This window comes from Indicator indicator, chromosome 29 (assembly GCF_027791375.1).
Source record: "Indicator indicator isolate 239-I01 chromosome 29, UM_Iind_1.1, whole genome shotgun sequence".
NCBI lineage: Eukaryota > Metazoa > Chordata > Aves > Piciformes > Indicatoridae > Indicator > Indicator indicator.
In genome coordinates, this window is record NC_072038.1 from 8105444 (window position 1) to 8126006 (window position 20563).

The following is a 20563-nucleotide window of genomic DNA, read 5'->3' on the forward strand; positions in this document are numbered from 1 at the left end:
GGCAGAGCAGCAGATGCCCATGCTGGGAGCAGACTGATGGGCTCAGCGTGAGGCAGCAGAGCAGAGGTGGATGTGCTTCAGCAGCAAGGTCGTCACAGGGTGAGTGCTGATGGCAGATGGCTGGAGGGTACAGGGTGCCCATGCAGCCCCTCAGCTACACCATCCTGTTCCAGCCCTTCCCCCAAGGTGCCCAGTCGTAGGCTGGATGGGCATGAAGCCTGGCACAGCTCCAGGGTTTGCTGCTGGAGATGCTCCTGCATCCTCTGGAAGGATCCTCTGGATGCAGGTGGTGCAGCCCTGCACTGACCTGCTGAAGGCTGGGGCCTGAGGGACCTCTTATGTGCAACAAAGATGTTTTGTTCCTGTGATCTCAACGTGATTGGGGCTGAGTGAGGGAGGCTCTCCAGGCTGTTCTGCCTCTCTTAAAAACCCTCTTAGCTCTGCTCTGCAATTGCTTTAGGAGAAGCAGCTCCTTTTTGGCATGGCTGCCAGTGCCCACCGTTTCCCCACTGCTTAGGGCTTGGCTTGGGCAGGGGTGCTGCAGGAGGGACTGAACTGAAGCCCCCCCTGCCAGTCTCAGACCACTGGGAAGGCAGAACTAGCTCTGCCATGCCAGAAAAATCACAGCCAGTGTGGGGTTTTCTGAGCAGCAGAGGGCTGTGATTAGCAGCCTCAGCATGGAGAAGCAGGAGGTGTGGGGCACCGTTTTCAGGTCTCCCTCCATCCCAGCTCACATTTGCTGCCTGGGAACCCCCTATGATGCTGGGGGAACTGCTGCAACTAGGATGGAGCTCAGAGGAGGTCTGGGGTTGGAGTCTGGTACAGAGCTGCTGCCGGGGAGGATGGTGATGTGCGTGGGGCAGGGGCCACCCTGGGATGGCATCACCTGGGGTAGGTGTGTGGGTCCTCACTGGCATCCCGGAGCTGCATGTGCCCTTGGGAAGCTGTGTGCAGTGGGAAAGTACCTTGTGGATGAGGAGAAGGGAGACCTGCTGGGCCAGAGATGAGGGACAGTGATGGGGGACCAGATGTTCTCCTGGGTGCCATGACAACTCAAGGGCATCCCTCTTAGCTGACCCCACAAGGAGCTGTGCTGTTGCCCTGCTGCCTTCCCATGCCTTCAGCAGGAGGAATTCCCACACTTGCTCTTGCAGCTTCATGCTGCCAGTGAGCACTGAACCCCCAGACTCTGGCTGTGCCCTCTAGACAGTGCAGGCAGGCGAGTGCCATCCATGGAGGCTGTGGATAAAGGCAGTAAGTGGGTGAGAAATGGAGCTTGGCTTTTGGGAGCCACCTCCCTGGTTAGCAGGCTGTGTCCCTAAGCCAAGGCAGTGCTGCTGGAATAGCACAGGTACAGGTGTGGGTGAGGAGGAGGAGGAGATGGAGCAGAGCTGCCGAATCCACTGGAGCATTGGAAACTGCATTTCATGGCTGGGTGGACTGGGACAGCAACCCCAGCACCGCTTGCTGGGTGCTTGGAGAGGAGATAAGATTTGATTAAGAAGGCCTCCATTAATTTATGGCAAGTACACTGATGATAGCAGAGAGCTTGCTGGTGATTAATAGCAGAAGGAGAGTTTTAAAGCTCCTGGTCTCGGTGAGGGGAGAAGGGGAGGGGGAAAGCAGGGGAAGGAAGGGAGCAAAGTTAGTGGTGAAGGATTAATGACATACCTGCCTCTCTATGCCTTTTTCTGAATAAAAAGGAAAAGGAAACCTGTTAAAAGAGACACCAGAGAGTCTCTCAACTGTAGAACCATAGAGAGAATTGTTTTGATTGGAAAAGACCTCTAAGATTATGGAGTCCAACTGTTGACCCAACACCACCATGGCCATCAAACCATGTCCCAAAGTGCCATGTCTACACTTTTTTTGGAACGTCTCCAGGGATGGTGACTCCACAGTCCCCCTGGGGAACCTATTCCAATGCCTGACCACCATGGGTAGAGGTGTGTGGGGTGGCCTGGCTGATCTATGGGGTGGACATGGGCAGGATTGTGCTGGGTATCTTTGGCACTGCTCCATGTGCCAGTGGGGACAGAGATCATCCTGTGTCACCCCATGGCCACCACCCTGGCCTGAGAGGACCAAGGGATGGCTGAACTTTCCCCATGGCTGACCCTGTGCTTCTGGACCAACCCTTTTTGCTGCCAGGGACTGAGGGCTGATGCTGGGATGGATATTGGCTTTAGTAGGTGATGTACTGGGGAGGATGGAGCTGTCTTGCCTGGTCTGAGTTACCTTAGCCTACACTGTGCTGTGCCACACATGACTTCTCCCATGGGGCCACAGCACTGCCATGCTCTGCTGAGGTTGGTTGTGTGAGCAGTTAGAACAAGGGTGCTTTGGCATGGTGCCTCTCATGCTGTCCTGGGGCACCAAAGCTCTTTGCTGCTGGGTTTTGCTGACAAACCTGCAGTTGCAGGGTGGTGAGATGAAAGCTGGGCTCTGCCAGGAGCCCCATGCTGGTGGGTGTCTTGGCATTGCCCCACTTAGGGGCCTGGTTCCCCTGTGGGGAAGCACTGCTGGTGCTTCTCCATCACCATGCAGCTGGGTTTGGTACTTTTCCTGTCACCCTTTCCCTGAAGTCGAACCCAGCATCGAGTTGCTGTAGGAGAGACCATGAGTTGGAGGGGACATCAATCTACTGAAGCATGATGTGGGCACCAGGGCATGGTGCTGGCATGACTGGGGGCTGCCAGTAGGACAGATGGGTTCTGGCAAGCAAAGGCCAGAGGTGTGGGGAGTTTGGGTGGGGATGTCTGTTCTCAGCTCAGGTGTTGGCAAGGGGACAAGTGGGGCTCATAAGGATGCCCATGCCATCTCAACCCTGAGCTTGGCTTCACCTTTGGCAGCCCCTGGCTGCCTGTGTCCCCTGGGTTGCCTGAGTCCCTGCTTAGCAGCACATCGTGCTCCACAGCTCTCCAGGTGCTGGGAGCGTTCAGCATTTCAATTCTGTTTGCTTTTTATTAATGGGATGAAACCTCCTCTCAGGAATACTAATGGCTCCAGCAGTGGTGGAAAGCTCTACTAATCCCCCAGCACCTGCTGGCCACCCACTCTTCATGGCCCCTGCCACCACCCCATGTGGGGACCATGCTGGGGACACTGGGGTTTTGTGGTGACAGGAGCTGCCACAGCAGGGCTATGCCCTTGGTGCCCACAGGGACGTGTGCCATTTGATCAGCCTTATGGCTTTACCAACAGCCACTGAAAAATTGATGCCTCTCAACCATGGGCTGGCATCTGACAAGCAGAAAATGTAACTTAGTCAAGGGCTGGCTCCTTGGGTGCTGGTGTGGCATGGAGCTTCACCTGTCCCCAGCCAGGTCCCTCCCTGGACATGGGCCCACCTAGCTGAGGTGGCCACAGAGGGGACGTGGTTTGTCCCCTTGGCCAGGATGGGTCTCCTGGGTGGCCACAGAGGGGATGTGGTTTGTACCCCTGGCCAAGATGGGTCTCCTGGGTGGCCACAGAGGGGACGTGGTTTGTCCCCTTGGCCAAGATGACTCTCCTGGGGTGATCTCTTGCTGCACCCACCCAGGGCTGTGACTGCTCAGGGATGCTGTGGTCCCCCAGGGGCACCATGTTTGGGTGCCAAGAGGTGTCTTGGTGCTTTTAACCCCTTCCCTGCCACACTGGCTGCAGGTCTCCCTGCTTCCTCCCTCCAAACTCCCCCCCTGACATCCCTTCCCCCCTAAACCCCCCCAGATGTGGAGCGGCTGCTGCGGCGCCAGGGGGAAGCTGTGCCGTGAATATGTTACCCAAATGAATAATAAAAACAAAGGAAAATTACCCTCTTATTGAAACTCCTTTTATGAATAAAACAATTATTCTGGTAATTGAAAAGATGTGTCGTTAAATTAAATGCAGTGGTTCCTATTAAAATTTTAGTGGATTGCTGCTTCTCTCCTTCTTTTTTTCCCCTTCCCCCCCCCCCCCTTCTCCCTTTTTCCTTCCCTGCCTCCGCTGGCGGCTAAAGGCTGGTAATTATAGCAGAGGGTTTCGCTTTCTCTTTATTGTTTTTTTAATCTCTTCGTGCTGTGGAGAGCCAGCAATAGTCTGATGCAGAAGAGATTTAGCTCCATCTCCCCATGCTAATGGGTGGGGTGGGGGGGGGGGTGGGGAAACAGGGTGGCCAGAGCAGGAGCTGTGCTAGCGGTCCCCGAGGGATGCCATCCTGCTGTCTGCATGGTGGTGATGCCCTCAGGAGGAGCACTGCAAAGCTTGGGGACCAGGGACACAGCTCTGTCCCTCTCCTCCCCATACTGTGTTTGAGGTGCAGATAGTGGAACAGACTCTTCTGTGGCCTGATGCTGTGTGCTGGCTGCATCTTGGCAGGACTGAAGAGGTGGGAAGGGAGGAAGATGATGGTGTGGTTTCATCTAGGTTGAGTGTTGGTGCTGGTACCCAAGGGTTGGTTGGGCTTCACTGGGTGCTTGTAGCCCACAGGGATTTATTCCAAGTGGAGTGTTAGTGCTGAGTGCTGGTACCTAGGATTGGTTGGGCTGCAACTTAGTGCTTGGAGCCCACAGGAACAGTTGGACTGGATTCAGAGCATCCCACCAGCACTGGTGGGCATTGGCTTGGTTGGGCAGTGCAGTACACCCTGCTGTTTCTCACTCTGATTCATGGAATTAGGAGGAATGAACGCTAAGGTGATCAACTTCTAATTAGCCAACTGGGGATGGGAGCAGCTGGGTGTCACCTCCTGTCCCTGGGGGCCAGCAGGGTGGTGACCTTGTGCTGAACAAGGGTTGAACCCAGGCAGGGAGGGGCACCTGTGCCAGCCAGTGCTCGTGTGAAGCATCCACAGCAAAGATGGGAGAAGGACCTGGGTGTCCCATGAGCTGCTGCTCCTTCCTGGGTGGCTGAGGGGACCTGTGGAGTCAGGCTTTGTGCTCTCCTCTCTTCTCAGCTTGCTGGAGTTCACCAAGCATGGGCTGGTCGTACCCTCCTTCCCACCCCCACCAGCAGCTGCCTGGCAGAGCCCTGCCCTTGGCAGGCATTCTGGGATTCCTCTGGGCTTAAAAATCCCTGTCCCTTCCCATCAAGAGGGATTTGAAGCTGGGGAGAGGGGACTTAGTTCCCAGCTCACCCATTACACCCAGGAATTAGGATCCATTACAGCTCTTTCAGCAAGACCAGGGCCCCCCTGCCTTACATCCACACCCCCTCCCTGGCACTAATGCACCAGGCTCAGGCCCAGCTCCTGGCAGCCCTTCTGTAAATAAAGTGCAGGGGCAAAGATTGTGATCCCATTAGGCAGGATTAGTGCCTTGTGAGGCCCTGGCATTAAAATGTTGTGGGCAGTGGAGGGAGAAGGCTGGGACCATCCCTGCTCCTGTCCCCCTTCCCTCTTGCTAGCTCTTGGCATCCTATTTGTCCTATCCATCACTGCTGGCAGCTTGGGTGTGATGGCTCAGAGCCACTGGTGTGGGCAGGATGGAGATGGCATGGTTTGGTGGCACCTTTCTGAGTGGAGGGGACCGTGCTGGCCTGGCATGGCATGGCACAGAACCCGGCTGGTGCTGCTGGCAGATGTGCAGATGTTCCTGGGGATGCCTCTCGCTGCTGTTTATGTTTGGAAAGTGATGAATTTCTGCACCAACTAATTAGTCTCTAATTAGCAAGTGAAGTGTAAACAGTCACAACAGATGGGGGATAGGCGGAATTAGCAGTAATGACCCTTCCTTTTGGGGGGACATGGCTGTCACACACTGGGGAATCCACCCACTGGGTCCAGGGCTGGGGCAACTGCAGCTCTGTGGTGAAGTAGCGGGCATCCTTGTGCCCCCCAGATTTGATGGTGCTGGGGCTTGTCATGCTGCCAGGATGGTAGGAGAGAGGAACTCTCCCCGGACTGCCAGGAGCAGAGCTGAGATGCTGTGTGCTGCTAGGAAGCAGAGGGAAACTGAGGCAGGGAGGGCTGCTGGAGGGGCTGTGCAGCCTGCCCTGGGTGATGCTGCTCAGGCAGGGTTGGTCTCAGTGATCTCTGGAGGTCTCTTCCAGCCTCTAATGTTCTGTGATGCTGACATCAGCTCCCTCTACATCCTTCTTCCCTCCAAGCCATGGCACTGTGTGCTGCTGCTGAGAGCTGGGGGGGCTGGTGGGCAGGTGAACACTGGGAGCAGCTTCCTTGTTTCTGGAGTTCTCTCTGGAGCACCAAACCAGCTATGTTCCCCTTCCTGGCTTCCTTCTGCTGCCCTGGTGCTGGACTGAGGTCCCTGGTAGGGTGCTGAGCTCCTGGGTGGCCTCACCAGCTGGGAGGATGATGAGGATTTCACACATGGCTGCTCATACGTGCAGCCGGAGCCGCTCTGGCACAGACACCCCAGGGGAGCACGGCCAGATCTCAGTGCCACCTTCACCCTCACAAGGATGCACAGTGCTCCCGGGCCTCCCAGCCCTGCTGCCCCTTGCCATGGCTGGGATGGTTTTGGCTTTCCCAGGGCTGCAGAGGAGCTGGTTGTGGTGAGGGGGGCAGGAGCCTCTGGGTGCAAGGCGGCTGCCATGACCTTGGCGGGCGGATAACGATCGCAGGATCAATAGCGGAGTTAGGAGCTGCCTCTCCTCCTCTGCACCGTTTTTCACCCCTTAATGCAGAACAGATGGCTGGGGTGCTTCAAAGCGAGATGAGCCTTAGCTGCTTAAAATCAAATTAGGTTGTATGCAAACGGCGTGCAGGCCCAGGGGGGAGGGTGTGCCAGGAGCACCCTGCTCCCCAGATGCCTCCCAGGCGCTCCCCAAACACCTCCCAAAGGCTGCTGCTGGCTGTGGTGGGGAGTGTGCACTGAACGTGCCACATCTCAGTCCCACTCTGCCACTGGCAGACTCAGCCAGGCCCTGGCAGCACAGCTCTGTGGTCTGGCTTTCTGGTCCAGCCCCTGCATGCGTGGCCAATATGCATTGCCTGGGCACCAGCCTGTTTTGCAGCAATGCATCTGCTGCATCTTGCCCAGCTGAACCTCCAGGCTGGTCCATGGTTCATTTACTGGTTTTGTGCATGAGGTGTTTAGCCCTGGAGCTAGCCTCTGGCCCTGCTATGGCCCCACCTGAGCACTGTGGTAATCCCAGCTGTCTCCAGCCCAGGGTGGGCAAAGCCTTGCTGTTGCACGTCAAGGTCCTGCCAGGCCATGGTGGGGACATATGTGCATGTCACTGCTCCCATGTGTGCAGAGTGTGACCCATGCCACTGCCAAACCTCAGATCTGGGGCACTGAGCTGCCATGGTGCCCGTGGGCACCCTTATGCCCCTGCAGCTGGGGTGCTGGGTGGCTCTAGAATTTGTACCCAGTGTCCCATGTCTGCTTTGTGGGGTGCCCTGATGCTGAGTTCCAGCCTGGACCTGGGGCAAAGGCACTGGGAAAAGGACTGCCCATGCCAGCCAGTGCTGCTGAAGGCCAGAAAGGAGGATTAAATTAAGGAGCCATGAGCAGCTCCTTCCCTCCTAATGATTTGCCTGGCAGTCAGCACTGCTGTGCCCACCCTGGGGACAGGGTAGCTGGGTGTGGATCAGATGGGTATTTCCACATGGATGCAGCAAGCAGGCACCCCAGGGTGTGCAGGAGCTGGACCCTGCCAGGAAGGAGAGGAGAGAGACCCCCTCAGTGCACATCTGGAGGTGTCTGAGTGCTTCTGAGCTCCTGCAAACTTCTGACACCGCCCTCAGAGTGCTGCTCAGGAGCTCAGAGGTGCTCAGGGCATTGAAGCAGGTGGAGCCCACAGGCATGGGAGCTGCTTTGGTGTCAGCTCACAGTGCAGAGAGCCCTGGCAGGAATTCAGCTTGCAGACACAAGAAAGCAAAGCCCTACCCCAAAGTAAAAACCTAAAGCCGTGATTGAAAGCGCACTTGAAAGCTGCTGGGGAATATGAATGTGTCTTTGAAGTAAAAGGGCTTCCATTTGTTAAGCAGAAAATGGAGCTGTGTGTTTGGATTTATAGTTTTACTTAGCAAATAAAACAGGAGAGGAGTAAGTGTTTCTGCCTCACTCTGCTCCCAGCCCCTCCACCCCCTTCACCCCCCCGAGTTAAAAGCTCAGTGCTTCTGAAATGCTACAAAGGCAGCCGGGAATAAAGCAAAGCAAGCAGCTTAGATAAACCCTAGATGGGCTAAGCTCTTGTCAACAGGCTTGGGAGATGGCTCAAGGCAGGGAAAATGGTCAGTGGAGGGGTCTGGTTGGGACAGGGAGCCAGCGAGGTGACCCCCAGCGTCCCCCCCTGCTCACATGCTGCTGGGTTGTGGTCGTGCTGCTGAGGAGCTGGCAGGCGATGGGGCTGGCACATCTCTCATCCCCTCTCTCTCCTCTCTCTCCACAGATGATGTCTCTCCATACTTTAAGACAGAGCCAGTGCGGAGCCAGGTCCATCTGGAGGGGAACCGCCTGGTCCTGACGTGCATGGCAGAGGGCAGCTGGCCCCTGGAGTTCAAGTGGCTGCACAACAGCCGGGAGCTCACCAAGTTCTCCTTGGAATACCGGTGAGTCCCCACTGCCCAGCAACTGGGGCGAATCCTGCCTGGCACACCAGTCCCTTCTGCTAGCCACCATGGCACAGTTGGGTATGGCTGGTGCCCCTTCAAGACAGTGCCACGGTGGGGAGGAGGCAGCCATTAGCATGCCAGGAGCTGCTGCCTGTGTTTGGAGAGCAAACAGTGGATTTAAGCAGGGCACCGCCAGGGAGGAGGTGTTGGCACAGGCAGGATTAACACTGGGCTGCAGATCACGGCCGGCTCGTGGCTCACCGAGAATGGCCTCACCAGGGGAAGGAGCAGGAAAGGTTGGCATGAGAGATCACCCTGGTTTTGGGCATACAGCTCCATGTGCCAACTCATCCTGCCAGAGAGCAGCTGGGCTGTTGTCGCAGCCTGCTTGGAGCTCTCCTCTAAACGAAGCCGGGCACCTCTCGCGTCTCCTCTGTCTGCGTGTGTCATCCTCTGGGTTTTAATCAATAATTCAGCCTGAGATGAGCCCTTCCCCTTCTAAAGGCGCTGAATCCAAAGGCTTCCTGTTGCTGTAGCAACGCGGCACTGCTCCGGGGTGCCAGGAACACAGACAATGTGCCTGGGTGACGTCCCCTCCCTGGTGTCCTGCTGGGTGCTGCGTCCCCTCCCCAGCACTGTGTGCTGTGTCATATGCTGAGTCCCAGTGCTGTGTGCTGTGCTGAGTGCTGGGTCCCTTCCCTAGCACTGTGTGCCATGCTGGGTCCTCCCTGTGGCACCATGTGCCATTCTGGATCCCCTCCCTAGTACTGTGTGCTATGCTGGGTGCTGGGTCCCCTCCCTGGCACTGTGTGCCATGCTGGGTCTCCTCCCTGGTACCATGTGCCATTCCGGATCCCCTCCCTAGCACTGTGTGCCATGCTGGGTCCTCTCTGTGGCACCATGTGCCATTCTGGATACCCTCCCTAGTACTGTGTGCCATGCTGGGTGCTGGGTCCCCTCCCTGGCACTGTGTGCCATGCTGGGTCTCCTCCCTGGTACCATGTGCCATTCCAGATCCCCTCCCTAGCACTGTGTGTCGTGCTGGGTCCCCTCTGTGGCACCATGTGCCATTCTGGATCCCCTTCCTAGTACTGTGTGCCATGCTGGGTGCTGGGTCCCCTCCCTGGCACTGTGTGCCATGCTGGGTCTCCTCCCTGGTACCATGTGCCATTCCAGATCCCCTCCCTAGCACTGTGTGTCGTGCTGGGTCCCCTCTGTGGCACCATGTGCCATTCTGGATCCCCTCCCTAGCATTGTGTGCCATGCTGGGTCCTCTCTGTGGCACCATGTGCCATTCTGGATCCCTTCCCTAGTACTGTGTGCCATGCTGGGTGCTGGGTCCCCTCCCTGGCACTGTGTGCCATGCTGGATCTCCTCCCTGGTACCATGTGCCATTCTGGATCCCCTCCCTAGCACTTGTGTGCCATGCTGGGTCCTCTCTGTGGCACCATGTGCCATTCTGGATCCCCTCCCTAGCACTGTGGGTACTATGCTGGGTGCTGGGTCCCCTCCCTGACACTGTGTGCCATGCTGGGTCACCACCCTGGGACCACATGCCATGCCAGGTTCTGAAGCAGTGGCCATCCATGGGGACCCTCAAACCAGCACACCAGCTATGGTGGCTGCAGCTCTGCAGTGTCCCCAGTAACCCAGGCTTGGTGCTGTGTGTTTGCAGCAGTGCTGGGTGCTCTGTGGGGTGGGTCCCTTGACCCACTGTTAAAGCTCAGAGATCTGTTGAGCCCCACGATTCCTGTAGCTCATATCATGGTGGCTGCAGTGGGAATGAAGCAAAATGTCAGCCTTTAACTGAGGCTGTGGGGATGGTGGTCTCAACAGGGTGGGGGAATGCAGAGCCCAGGCAGGGGCTCCTTGAGGGCAGCCCCACAGCGCTAGGGCAGAGCCACCCATCCCAGGCAGGAGAAAGACACCAGAACACTGACCTCTGTCTTGTCCTCAGAGCAGGTTGGGGGCACTTGGGGGGCACCTCCGAACGCAGGATGGGGCCTTCTGTCTTCCTTTCCTGGCTTTGCTTCTGGGTTTCCTTCAGTTTACCCTTCTGTAGGAAAGGGGCCAGTGCTTGTGTCTCTGCTCTGGGATTCCCAGCAGCTCTGCATCCCTGTGTCCCTGCACCAAGGTGACTCCCTTTCCCCGGAGCCCCCCAGCCCTCGCCTCCAGCATCCAGCCAGAAAGGATTAAGGGAGGAAGCAAGAAAATAAACAAACACACAGGGAAAACCCAAACAAGCCGAGCAGCAGCTAATGAAGCAAGCAGCCTCTATGCAAATCTGCAGATCGCTGCCTGCCTTTAACCCCTCCGAGCCGCGGCGAGGACACAGCCTGCTGCCATCGGTTTCCCTCTGCCCGTCCCTGGCTCTCCACAGGGATTTCCTATGTGGAGATGACAGTCTGGACATCTCTCCTGGAACTGAAGGCTGCTGGTGGAGAAGGCGAAGTACCAGAATTAGTTATGATGGGCAGAAATTGAATTTTAATAGAGATGTCGGTGGCGTGGAGCCAGCCTGCTCAGGCAGTGGGAAGGTAGTAATTAAAAGTTAACGAGTTTAGAAAAGGAGTAATCCTTGGAGAGGGGAGGGCTGGTGCTGATGGCCGAGGAGGCTCAGGGATGCTCCTGTCCGTGCTGGGGCCAGGAATGCCTTTGGGTGCATTGGCAGTGTGGCTGAGGGACGTGGGCTGCAGCTGGTTCTCTCCAGCTCAGGGCTGGTGTGTATGCCACGGTGTGTCCCCACTCTGGGGGCAGGAGGGGCTGTCCCCAGGTCCTGGCTGTGCCTGTGGTGGGATGCTCTGTGCTTTGCAGCAGGGCTGTATGCTGTGGTGGGGGTGTGCCCACGGTGCTGTCTGGACGGGGTGGCATCACCTCATTATTCCCAGCCAGGACAGTGTGTCACTGAGCATTTCATCCTCATCATCCTCACTGCTCCTCCTGAAATCCTCTCCACCCACACCACTGCTGCTATCGCCCTTGTGCATTTTACCCCTTTTGCCGGGGGGAGGCTGTGATCTGGGCTTGCATCTTGGTCCTGCACTCCCCATGAACCACCCTGGTTCATTCTCGTCTGCTGGTCAGACGAGCTCACACCACATTTTAAGGGAAGGAGCCTCTCTCCCCGTTTGGCAGCGTGTTTCCATGGCGACCGCCCTTTTCTTCCCGCAGCGATTCAGCCGCCAGCCTGCCACCGGAGAGACCTGTTGGTGTGCAGCAGAGGGCAGGTCCCTTGCCCCAAGCCAGGGAGAGCCAAGGCAGTGTCTCTGTGTGCAGGTAGAGCTAACACCTCAGGAGCATCCCTGGTGGCCATATCGGGATCGGGCACCAGCCTGGCTTCATGTGCATGCAGAGCCATCCTCCCTCAGGAGCATCCCTGGGGACCACCGTGGGATTGGGGACCATGTGCATCCAGAGCCATCCTCCCTCAGCAGTATCCCTGGGGATGAAGTATGATCAGGGATGAGAGAGAGAGATTTGGGACCACCTTGGCTCTGCGTGTGGAGCCAACCCCTTGGGAGCATCCCTGAGGACCACAGAGGATTGGGGACCAGCCTGCCTTCACCCACATGCTGCCTCCATTGCCGGCTCCTGCTCTGGGGGGTGTGGAGACAGCTCTCCCATGGGACCCCCATAGTGAAGCCCCATCCCCTCCAATGCCTGCTGTGGCCTTTTGGAAGGTGCTGGCAGGGCAGGCGGCTGGTGGAGGCTTGCCTGCGTGCTGCACTCCTGTGCCCTGGCACGCTGGCACTGTTCTCTCCAGGGCCAGCTCTGTTTTTCCGTGCGTAATCTCGCCGGTGCTGGGCTCTCTTGCGAGCTCTCCAGAGCCTGACTTCTTCTCATACCAGGAATCATAACATGCAAATCAGGCAGCTTGATGTCTTTAATGAAATCCTCGGAAGGAAAGAGCTTCTCTGGTGAATTGAGGATATTTATTTCTCCTACAAGAAATTTAACATGCAGATTAGTTGGGTCTGGTAATTTATCACATGAGATTGTCCTATTAAGGGTTGCATCGAGTCCTGCTGCCTTCAGAAATTACCTTATGCATAGATTACCTCTGGACAGACTTCCATCCATAGAGATGCATCTTCTACCCACTAAATCAGCCCTCTTGCCTCTCCCCACGTCCCTCCACAGCTGGTGTGGGAGCCCAGCAGCTGCTGAAGGATCCTCCACCTCTTCCCAAGAGCCCAGATCCCGTTTGCTGGGAGCTCAGATCCTGGAAAGTGTAATTACATCTCCAGCACTGCCTGCTTTTGCCGCTGCGGTGCTCACCGCACCTGCCCCCAGCTAAACAGGGTCTGTCTGGCTGAGCCTCCTGGAGCTCAGCACAGCCCCATTGCCCCTCACCAAGACCCGCTGAGCCCAGGGGTTGGTATTTCAGCACATGGTGCTTTCTACCCATCCCCATCTGCTTCTGTGCATGGGGTGGGTTGGCAGGAGCTGCTATGTGTTGGCTTTCAGAGGAAGGGCAGACCTAGGGCTCTTTTCATCCCCCATCCTGCTGGGTTGGGATGTCCCCAATGATGCATAGAACTTGGCATGCAGTGCACACAGGACCCCACTGAGCTTTTAAGGCCTTTGGAGGACCCTAGAGTTTTGATTCCAATACTTAACCCCCAGATTATCTATAATGTGGAGCCAGTACCCTTTCAGAAACACAGACCTGGGGGAAAATGGGGTGATTGTCCCCCAGCTCCCTGCTGGGACCCCAACTTGTGCTGCTGCCCACCAGGAGCACATCCCTGCTCTGGCTGGACCAGCTCTTTGCCAGACCAAGGCTGAAGCCCAGCCCTCTGCTCTGGGGAGCTAATTGCCATTTGATAATCTAATTAATTAGAGCTGATGTACATCAGAGAAGCTTCAACCAAGCTCAGTGGGAGCCCAGCAGTGAGTTTCTGGTGCCTGTGGCTCCAGCCTTACCAGCTTCCTGTTCAGCATTGCTGCATGTGGCAAAGCCTCCAGCAGTGCCAGTGAGGCAGCACCAACCTGGTAATGGGCAGCACAGGGTGGGCTTTGCTGGGGGTCCTTGTGCTGTGAAAGCTCCAGCTCCTGCCTTTCTCTGTGCCTTGTTTGGCTTTGAGGGGGACAGGGGAGGGCTGGCAGCAATTGCCAGGCACAGGGGGCATGCAAGAGGTGTACAGGACGAAGATGATAATTGAGATCTTTTTGCCAAGATCTTAAGTGGGCTCATGCAGCTGCAAGAAAGAGACTGAGGAGGGGCCTTGGACCTGAAGGTGCCACTTGAGCTGTGCTGGTGGCCGAGCTCCCGGTGAGGGATGTGCTGGAGCCCTCTAGATGCTACAAGAGGGATGGAGGTTTGTGTGCTCACTCCTCTCCCCGCTCTGCACGAAGGTGGCAGATTAATACGAGGGCATTAATTACTAAATGGCTCATTGTTCTGGCAGGGCCAATTGAGGCTGCGATTTACAGGGCTGTCGGCACCCGCCGAGTTCCCCTGACCGCAGGAAAACGCTTCTGGCAGGCGGAGAGGTGAAGCAGCTCCAGCCACTTGTGTCAAAACAGAGCCCTTGCCAATCAGGAGCTAATTGAGATCCAATAATCCAGTTAAGAGGGGGCTGATGAAATACCAGGGGGTTGTTTAAAAAGACGCCGAAGGGGAGCCCAGGGCGGGGCTGGGCGCGGGCGGAGGTTCCGGGCCGCGGGGCTCAGATGCTGGAGTCGTTAAACCTTTGCTAAGTGTGTTTTAATGCTCACTTGACATTTCATTATCTCACAGTAACTATTCAAATACATGTCCCCTCCAGAATTAATTAGTCGTTATACAGGATATTAATCAAAGGGGACCGTGCCAAAACCCGATCCAGCTGTTGCTGTTACTGGGCGACATTGGAAGAAGCACACAGATTTCTGCACCCTTCTGATTTTCAGTTTGATGGATCGAATCTTTTGGCTGCTGCTTTTCCCGACCCCTCTCCTCCCCTTCAATCTAATAATGATTAGGCAGCGTCAGCCCCGCGCTTCGCAGCAACCCCACAATAACAGAGCATCAGCCAGGGCTGGGGCACGGCTCTGCCGGAGCGGCGCCCTGCCGTGACTCAGGTCACGGTGCATGCAGCCGGCGTGCCCACCAGAGTGCCCATGCTGCCAGCACCTCGCTAGGGTTGCACAGCGAGGGGTGTTTGTGGCTGCTCACGGTGCTGTGACCTGCCCTGCCTCACCATGGTGGAGCTTTTGGGTCTTTTTAGTCTGGAACGGTGAACACTGAGAGGAGTGGGAGGGGTGTCTCCTAAATGCATGTAAATATCTAAAGGGTGGGTGGCAGGAGGATGGGAGCGGTCTTTTTTCAGTGGTGCCCAGTCGCAGGCACAAAGTTGAACACAAGAAGTTCCATCTAAATGAGAGGAGGAACTGCGTTAGGGCTGACAGAGCACTGGAACAGGCTGCTCAGACAGGTGATGGAGTCTTCATCTCTGGAGACACTCAGAGCCCACCTGGACATGTTCCTGTGTGACCTTCTTGAGGTGAACCTGGATTGGCAGGGGGTTTGGACTCAATCATTTCCAGAGGTCCCTTCCAACCCCTACAATTCTGTTATTCTGTGAGCTGATGGATGGATGGATAGATGGAGAGGTTGTCATTGCTGACATTCAGCCCATCTATCTGTCAGCTCGACCCAGTGCCAAAGCCTTCTGCTGACCAGCGGTTTCTGCAGACCCACTGGTTCCCTGGCACAGGGCTTCTGGCTCCCGATCCCCATCCTGACCCTGAGGCTGCGAGTGGCACAATTGCTTCCTGCCCGAGCCTTGGGGACTGCCACTGGTTTCCATCAGTGTGTTTTCTTGAAGCCTGGGTCACTCCTCACTTCGGAAGTGTTTGTCCCCACAGACAATGCCCTGTCAGCCTTCGTCTCTGCAAGCAAACCAAACAAGCCTCTGGAACAGTGGAGTCAGCAGCAAGGGCTGTGCTGGGAGCAGGGCCAGACCTCAGCCCTGGCTCAGTGCAAAATGTGCCTCCGGGTCAGGGGATGGGCAGAGTGACCCGGTTGAGGCAGTGCCCATGGGCACCGGGCACCAGGATCAGCCCCAAGTGGAAGAGCTGCTTGCTTGGCATGGAAAAGCAGGTAGCTCCTGGCCATGGAGGAGCAGCCGTGGCTGTGGCTTGTGGCTGCTCAATCTGGGGGTGGCTGTGTGAGGTGCTAGGGCTGCCTGCTTCACCCCTCCACCCCCTCCTGCCCTGCAGCACTTCCCTCTGCGGGGGTGTGTGTGTGTGTGTGTGTGTGTGGAATCGGTTACCATGCCCTGATGGGGGAAGGAAATCGAATTGGAGTGGTGGTGGATAAAAGCCTGGGTGGAAGCCGAGCGGCAGAGAACAAAGTCTCTGCTGTCTTTGGTTAATGACTGCGGGCCAGGCTGCCCGGTAATTGATTTCCTTTCTCCGGGCTATTTTCAGCCTCTCAGGTGTGTGCAAAGCTCCGCTTCCCGGTAATTCCTGCGGCTCTGGTGGCATGGGCAACAGGACCTGTTAGTTGGGGCTGCAAGGTGTCCCCATTGCGGGGGGGTCGGGAGAGTGGGTTAAGACTCCCTGTGCCCACAGAGGTGTCCTGGCTCCTGCTGCGTGATGACAAGACGCTGCAGTGACCTGTGTGTGGGTGTGGGTGATGTGGGTGGTTTGGGACCCACAGAGTAGCCCATGGTCTGTGCCTGGGGCTTTGCAATGGTCCCCTTCTCCCAGGATGAGGGTTTGGAGGGGATGTGGCAGCAAGGATGTGGTAAGGGGATGCACAGGAGGTCTGTGTGGGAATCTGAGCATCAGTGAGCGTCTGTCTGTCCACCCACCCACGTGCAAATGTGTGTTTAGGAGCCATGGTGCATGTGTGTGATTTATGAAGGAGGACACCCCAAGGAGAGCAGGGCCATTATTCCTGGTGTCCGCCACAGCTCCTGACAGCTCCCTGGAATTGAAATATCTTATTTAAAGCCTCTGGGGATCATTTTTAAATATCAGCTGTGACACTCAAGGACTTGTTCTCAAAGGGCAGTCTCCCTTCTCCCGAGAGGATGGGTGACCCCTAACACACCACGTGGGTGTTGGGGGGTGGGTGTTGGCAGAGGGTTTGATGCCAGCCCTGCTGTGCCCACCACGGCTCAGCAATGTCTGTGGGCGATGTAGGAGTCCTGTGTCCCCAGTGCCATCTTCCACACTGGGGAGGTGGGCACAGGGGCCCGTCGCTGTTCCTGGCAGAGGGGACGTGCTCCTCATGTCTTATGAAAGTTTAATTTACTCTCAGTTATTAAAAGAACAAACAAAGCTCTGCCGAAAGAGCCCACGGCGTGTTTTAATGCAAGATTAGATTTTGGGCAGGGAGGGCTGAGCTTGGTTCTTTATTTCCTTTCTGCTTTATCTTGGAGCCCCACTGGGGAAGGTGATGCAGCAGCCCCTCCTTGTAACCCTCAGGGTCACCCATCTGCAAGGGGGCCCAGCCTGTTTTGGGGGGTGAGCTGGAGCACCTGCATCCCTCTTGGGAGCTGGGAGGAGTGCTTGGTGGAGGTCTGGTGGCAGCAAAGTCCAGCTTAGGGACTGGGGCAATGCTCAGGGGCAGTGGGTGAATCGAGATGTGGTTATTTCCTTTATCTGTTCATCAGCTGCTGGTGGCTGATAAGAGCAGCGGCTGGGGCTGATAAGGCAGCTCAGTGCCGGCTGATTGGAGCAGTGCTGGGCTCAGCTGCTTGTGGGGCTGAAGTGGAGAGACCCCAGCAGGTCCTGGCAGACCCCAGCATGCTTCTGGGGTTCAGTGCAGGGGTCAGGACAGCAGGTGCCAGGTTGCTGGCTCTGCTTTTGGCAGCTCAAAACCACATGCCCAGTGCATCCATGAGTCTCCATCCATGGCTGCACTAGGCAGGGGATGGACATCAGCTCATGTGTGCATGCAAGGTACAACAAAAGCAGCTCCTGTGTGTGTGGCCATAAGTCCCTCTGTGGCAGTGAGGGACACTGTATTATCTGCTCAGCGTGCACACATGCATGCCTGCATGGACACAAATACACATGGACTAAACATACCTCCAGCAGCTGCTTCTCAGGGAAAGAGCTGGCACTTGGAGCAGGGGTTGCTGCCTAGTGGTAAATGGCAGGCTTGTGGAGGACTTGTAGCCTCTCCCAGGGGCTGTGATGGTGGCTTGGATGTCCTCCACCACTGCTGAGGTGGCTTCTCTCTTCCCCAGGTACATGATCACCTCACTGGACCGAACGCATGCCGGCTTCTACCGCTGCATTGTCCGCAATCGGATGGGAGCTCTGCTGCAGCGCCAGACTGAGGTGCAGGTGGCCTGTAAGTGACAGCCCTGCTTGGCAGGGCACTGCTCAGGGACCTCCGCTGCTCTAGGGGAGCAGCTGGGGATACCCAGCTTGGCAGGGGACCTGCCAGGGACAGCCAGCTCTCGAGCACTACAGAATGGCTCCAGCATTGGTGCATCCCAAGGCACACACAAGTATGGAGGATCTCTGGGGTGATGCTGGTGGGGATGGAGCTGTTGCTGCTGCTCCCATTGCCCAGTCAGGCCATGGTGATTGGATCTTCAGGGGGTCACGCCATGGGCAAGGCAGAGTGTGGAGTGCTGGCAGGGTGTGCTGGAGCTGGGGAACCCATGGCACCACTGGCTCCCTGGAGGGGCAAAACCGTTTGCTGTGTGAATGCAGTCTTGCTCCTGCTTGGCTGTGGGGAGCACTGTGAGCAAACTCTGTCATCGTTACTGGAAGCAAATGGGGTACACAAGGTGGGGTGGCTTGGCACAGACACTGCACAGGGGTCTGTGCTGGGGGGTGATGCAGAGGCATTATGGGGAGTTAAGTAGGATAGGAGGCTTCTAGGACTCAGGACACTATCTTTGTGCCCCTAGGGGACCTGCCCCTCTCTGTCGCTCCTTCCCTCTGGGGTGCCCCCGGTCCTGCCCCCTTAAACACCTTCCTGAGGAGCAGTGACAAATCAGGAAGCTAATGAGAAATTAATACGGCAGCTGTGCTAACAACTAATGATAATGGCAAAGTCATTAAAAAAAGATTCTTTACATGTTTTTAATTACAGCAATTAAGGGAAGTCAATAAAAATCCTCTGCGCCCCTTTCTTCATGCCCCCTGCTTCACTCTGCTTTCCTCAGCTGCTGTCTGCTGCCAGCCTGCCAATGGCTGGGCAGGATGCAGGCAGTGGGTGCCTCAACCTTGCCCATGGAGCCAAGGTCATGCAAGGATGCTCCAGGCAGGGAGAGACACTGGGAAGCCCCTGGACTGGACCCTCCTCACTGCAGCTGCACCCAATCCTTGGTGGGGCACACATGGGCTGGGGTGCTGACGATGGAGCTGGGCAGCTCTGGGTACTGCAGGGATGGATCCTGGTGTGAACACAGCCCATGGGGTCTGAGCTACTCCACTACCACCCCATCCCAGCCAAGCTGAAGAACAGAAAGCAGACCCCAGGGCACCCCCTCTTCATCCCTGGGAGGAGACCACCCCCATAGCCCCCAGCTCTCCCCCAGCCAGACACAGGACTGCATCCCGATGGGTCCCTGGGTGCTTTGTAGCCCCTCTCCCTAGCCCCTAACATGGTTCTGTCACATGTTCTGCAGACATGGGGAGCTTTGAGGACAGCGAGACGCAGCAGAGCGTGTCCCACGGGGAGGCAGCCGTCATCCGGGCCCCCCGCATCGCCAGCTTCCCCCAGCCCCAGGTCACCTGGTTCCGCGATGGGCGGAAGATCTCCCCCAGCAGCCGCATGTGAGTACCCCTACAACCCCCTCAGCATCCTTCCAGCATCCCCCTGGCATCCCCCCAGGGTCTTCCTGATGTAGCTCTGGCATCCTCCCCAGCATGCCACTGGCATAAACCCAGCATCCCCCCCAGCATCCCCCTGGCATTTCCCCTAGGATCCCTCTGTCTTACGCCTGGCATCCCCCCAGTATCCCCCTGGCATCCCCCTGGCATCCGGGAGGGGGGCTGCATTTCCCTCGGCTGCCGCTGTCCTTGCACTAAGGATGTTTAATGGGTATCTGGAGTGCCTGGTGCTAAAACCCAGGCTGGGGGACTGCTGGCTCCCTTTGTCACGGGAGAAACTATTTTTTTTTTTAAAGAAATGAAAATAAAGAGCGAGGAAGGCAAGGGGAAATGGGCACAGCCAGTGTGACAGAGCTGGGCACACCACATGCCCAGGGGTCCAGCGGGACTGCGTCAGGCCCCAAGCGCTGCCGGAGCGGCGAGCTGGGCGCTGACAGACGCAGCGTGAGGGAATTGAATTTGTAACCCACATTATGCAGGAATTGAACTGGTCTCCTTTTCGATTTGCAAAGCAGGATGGAGGAGATAAAACTCCTTTATCTCGTATTTAATGGTAAAAAACTGTATTTCTCAAACCATTTTATGGTTCCAGCAGATTAGATCGTTCCATAAGAAAAAAAAAAAAAAAAAAGAAAAAGTCCTATTAATCTGCGCTGTCTGATGTGCTCTGCTTGCCAGGAGGGGTCTGGGGCTCAGTCTTGGAAGGTCCCAGCTCTTGCCTGGAGCTTGGTTGAGCCAAGCCAAGCCAGTGCCTGGGGCAGGTGGGAGGCAAGCTGGGGGTCACAGAATCACAGAATTATTGAGGCTGGAAAAGACCTCTGAGATCATCAAGTCCAGCCTCTGACCTAATACCACGATGTCAGCTAAACCATGCCACCAAGTGCCACATCCAATCTTTTCTCAAAGACCTCCAGTGATGGTGACTCCACCACCTCCCTGGGCAGCCCATCCCAGTGCCAGTCAGCTTTTCTGTGGCCATGCCTGTCTCCGGACTGGGGGTCCTGTCTGGCCCATGTGGATGCCCCAAGGCTGCTGGGGGTGCTGGGGGTGGGTGCAAGGGTCCCAGCTCACCACATCACTGTCCCCGTTGGGTTCAGTGTTGTCCCTGCTGGGTTCACATCCCCATCCCATGCCAAGCCTCCCGTCCCTGCAGAGCCATCACGCTGGAGAACACCCTCGTCATCCTCTCCACGGTGGCCCCGGATGCAGGACGTTACTACGTGCAGGCGGTGAACGACAAGAACGGTGACAACAAGACGAGCCAGCCCATCACGCTGACTGTGGCCAGTGAGT

The 20563-nt window shown here is 56.7% G+C and overlaps 1 protein-coding gene across 1 annotated transcript in view; it reads left to right on the forward strand.

Annotated features, from left to right (window-relative positions):
• Positions 1-20563, forward strand: part of SDK2 (sidekick cell adhesion molecule 2) — a 50847-nt gene that overhangs the window by 11514 nt on the left and 18770 nt on the right. Inside the window, exons 2-5 of the mRNA XM_054394081.1 lie at positions 8317-8476; positions 17668-17774; positions 19066-19213; positions 20424-20557. Of these exons, the coding sequence (XP_054250056.1) occupies positions 8317-8476; positions 17668-17774; positions 19066-19213; positions 20424-20557 (549 nt within the window). The remainder of the gene's footprint in view (positions 1-8316; positions 8477-17667; positions 17775-19065; positions 19214-20423; positions 20558-20563) is intronic.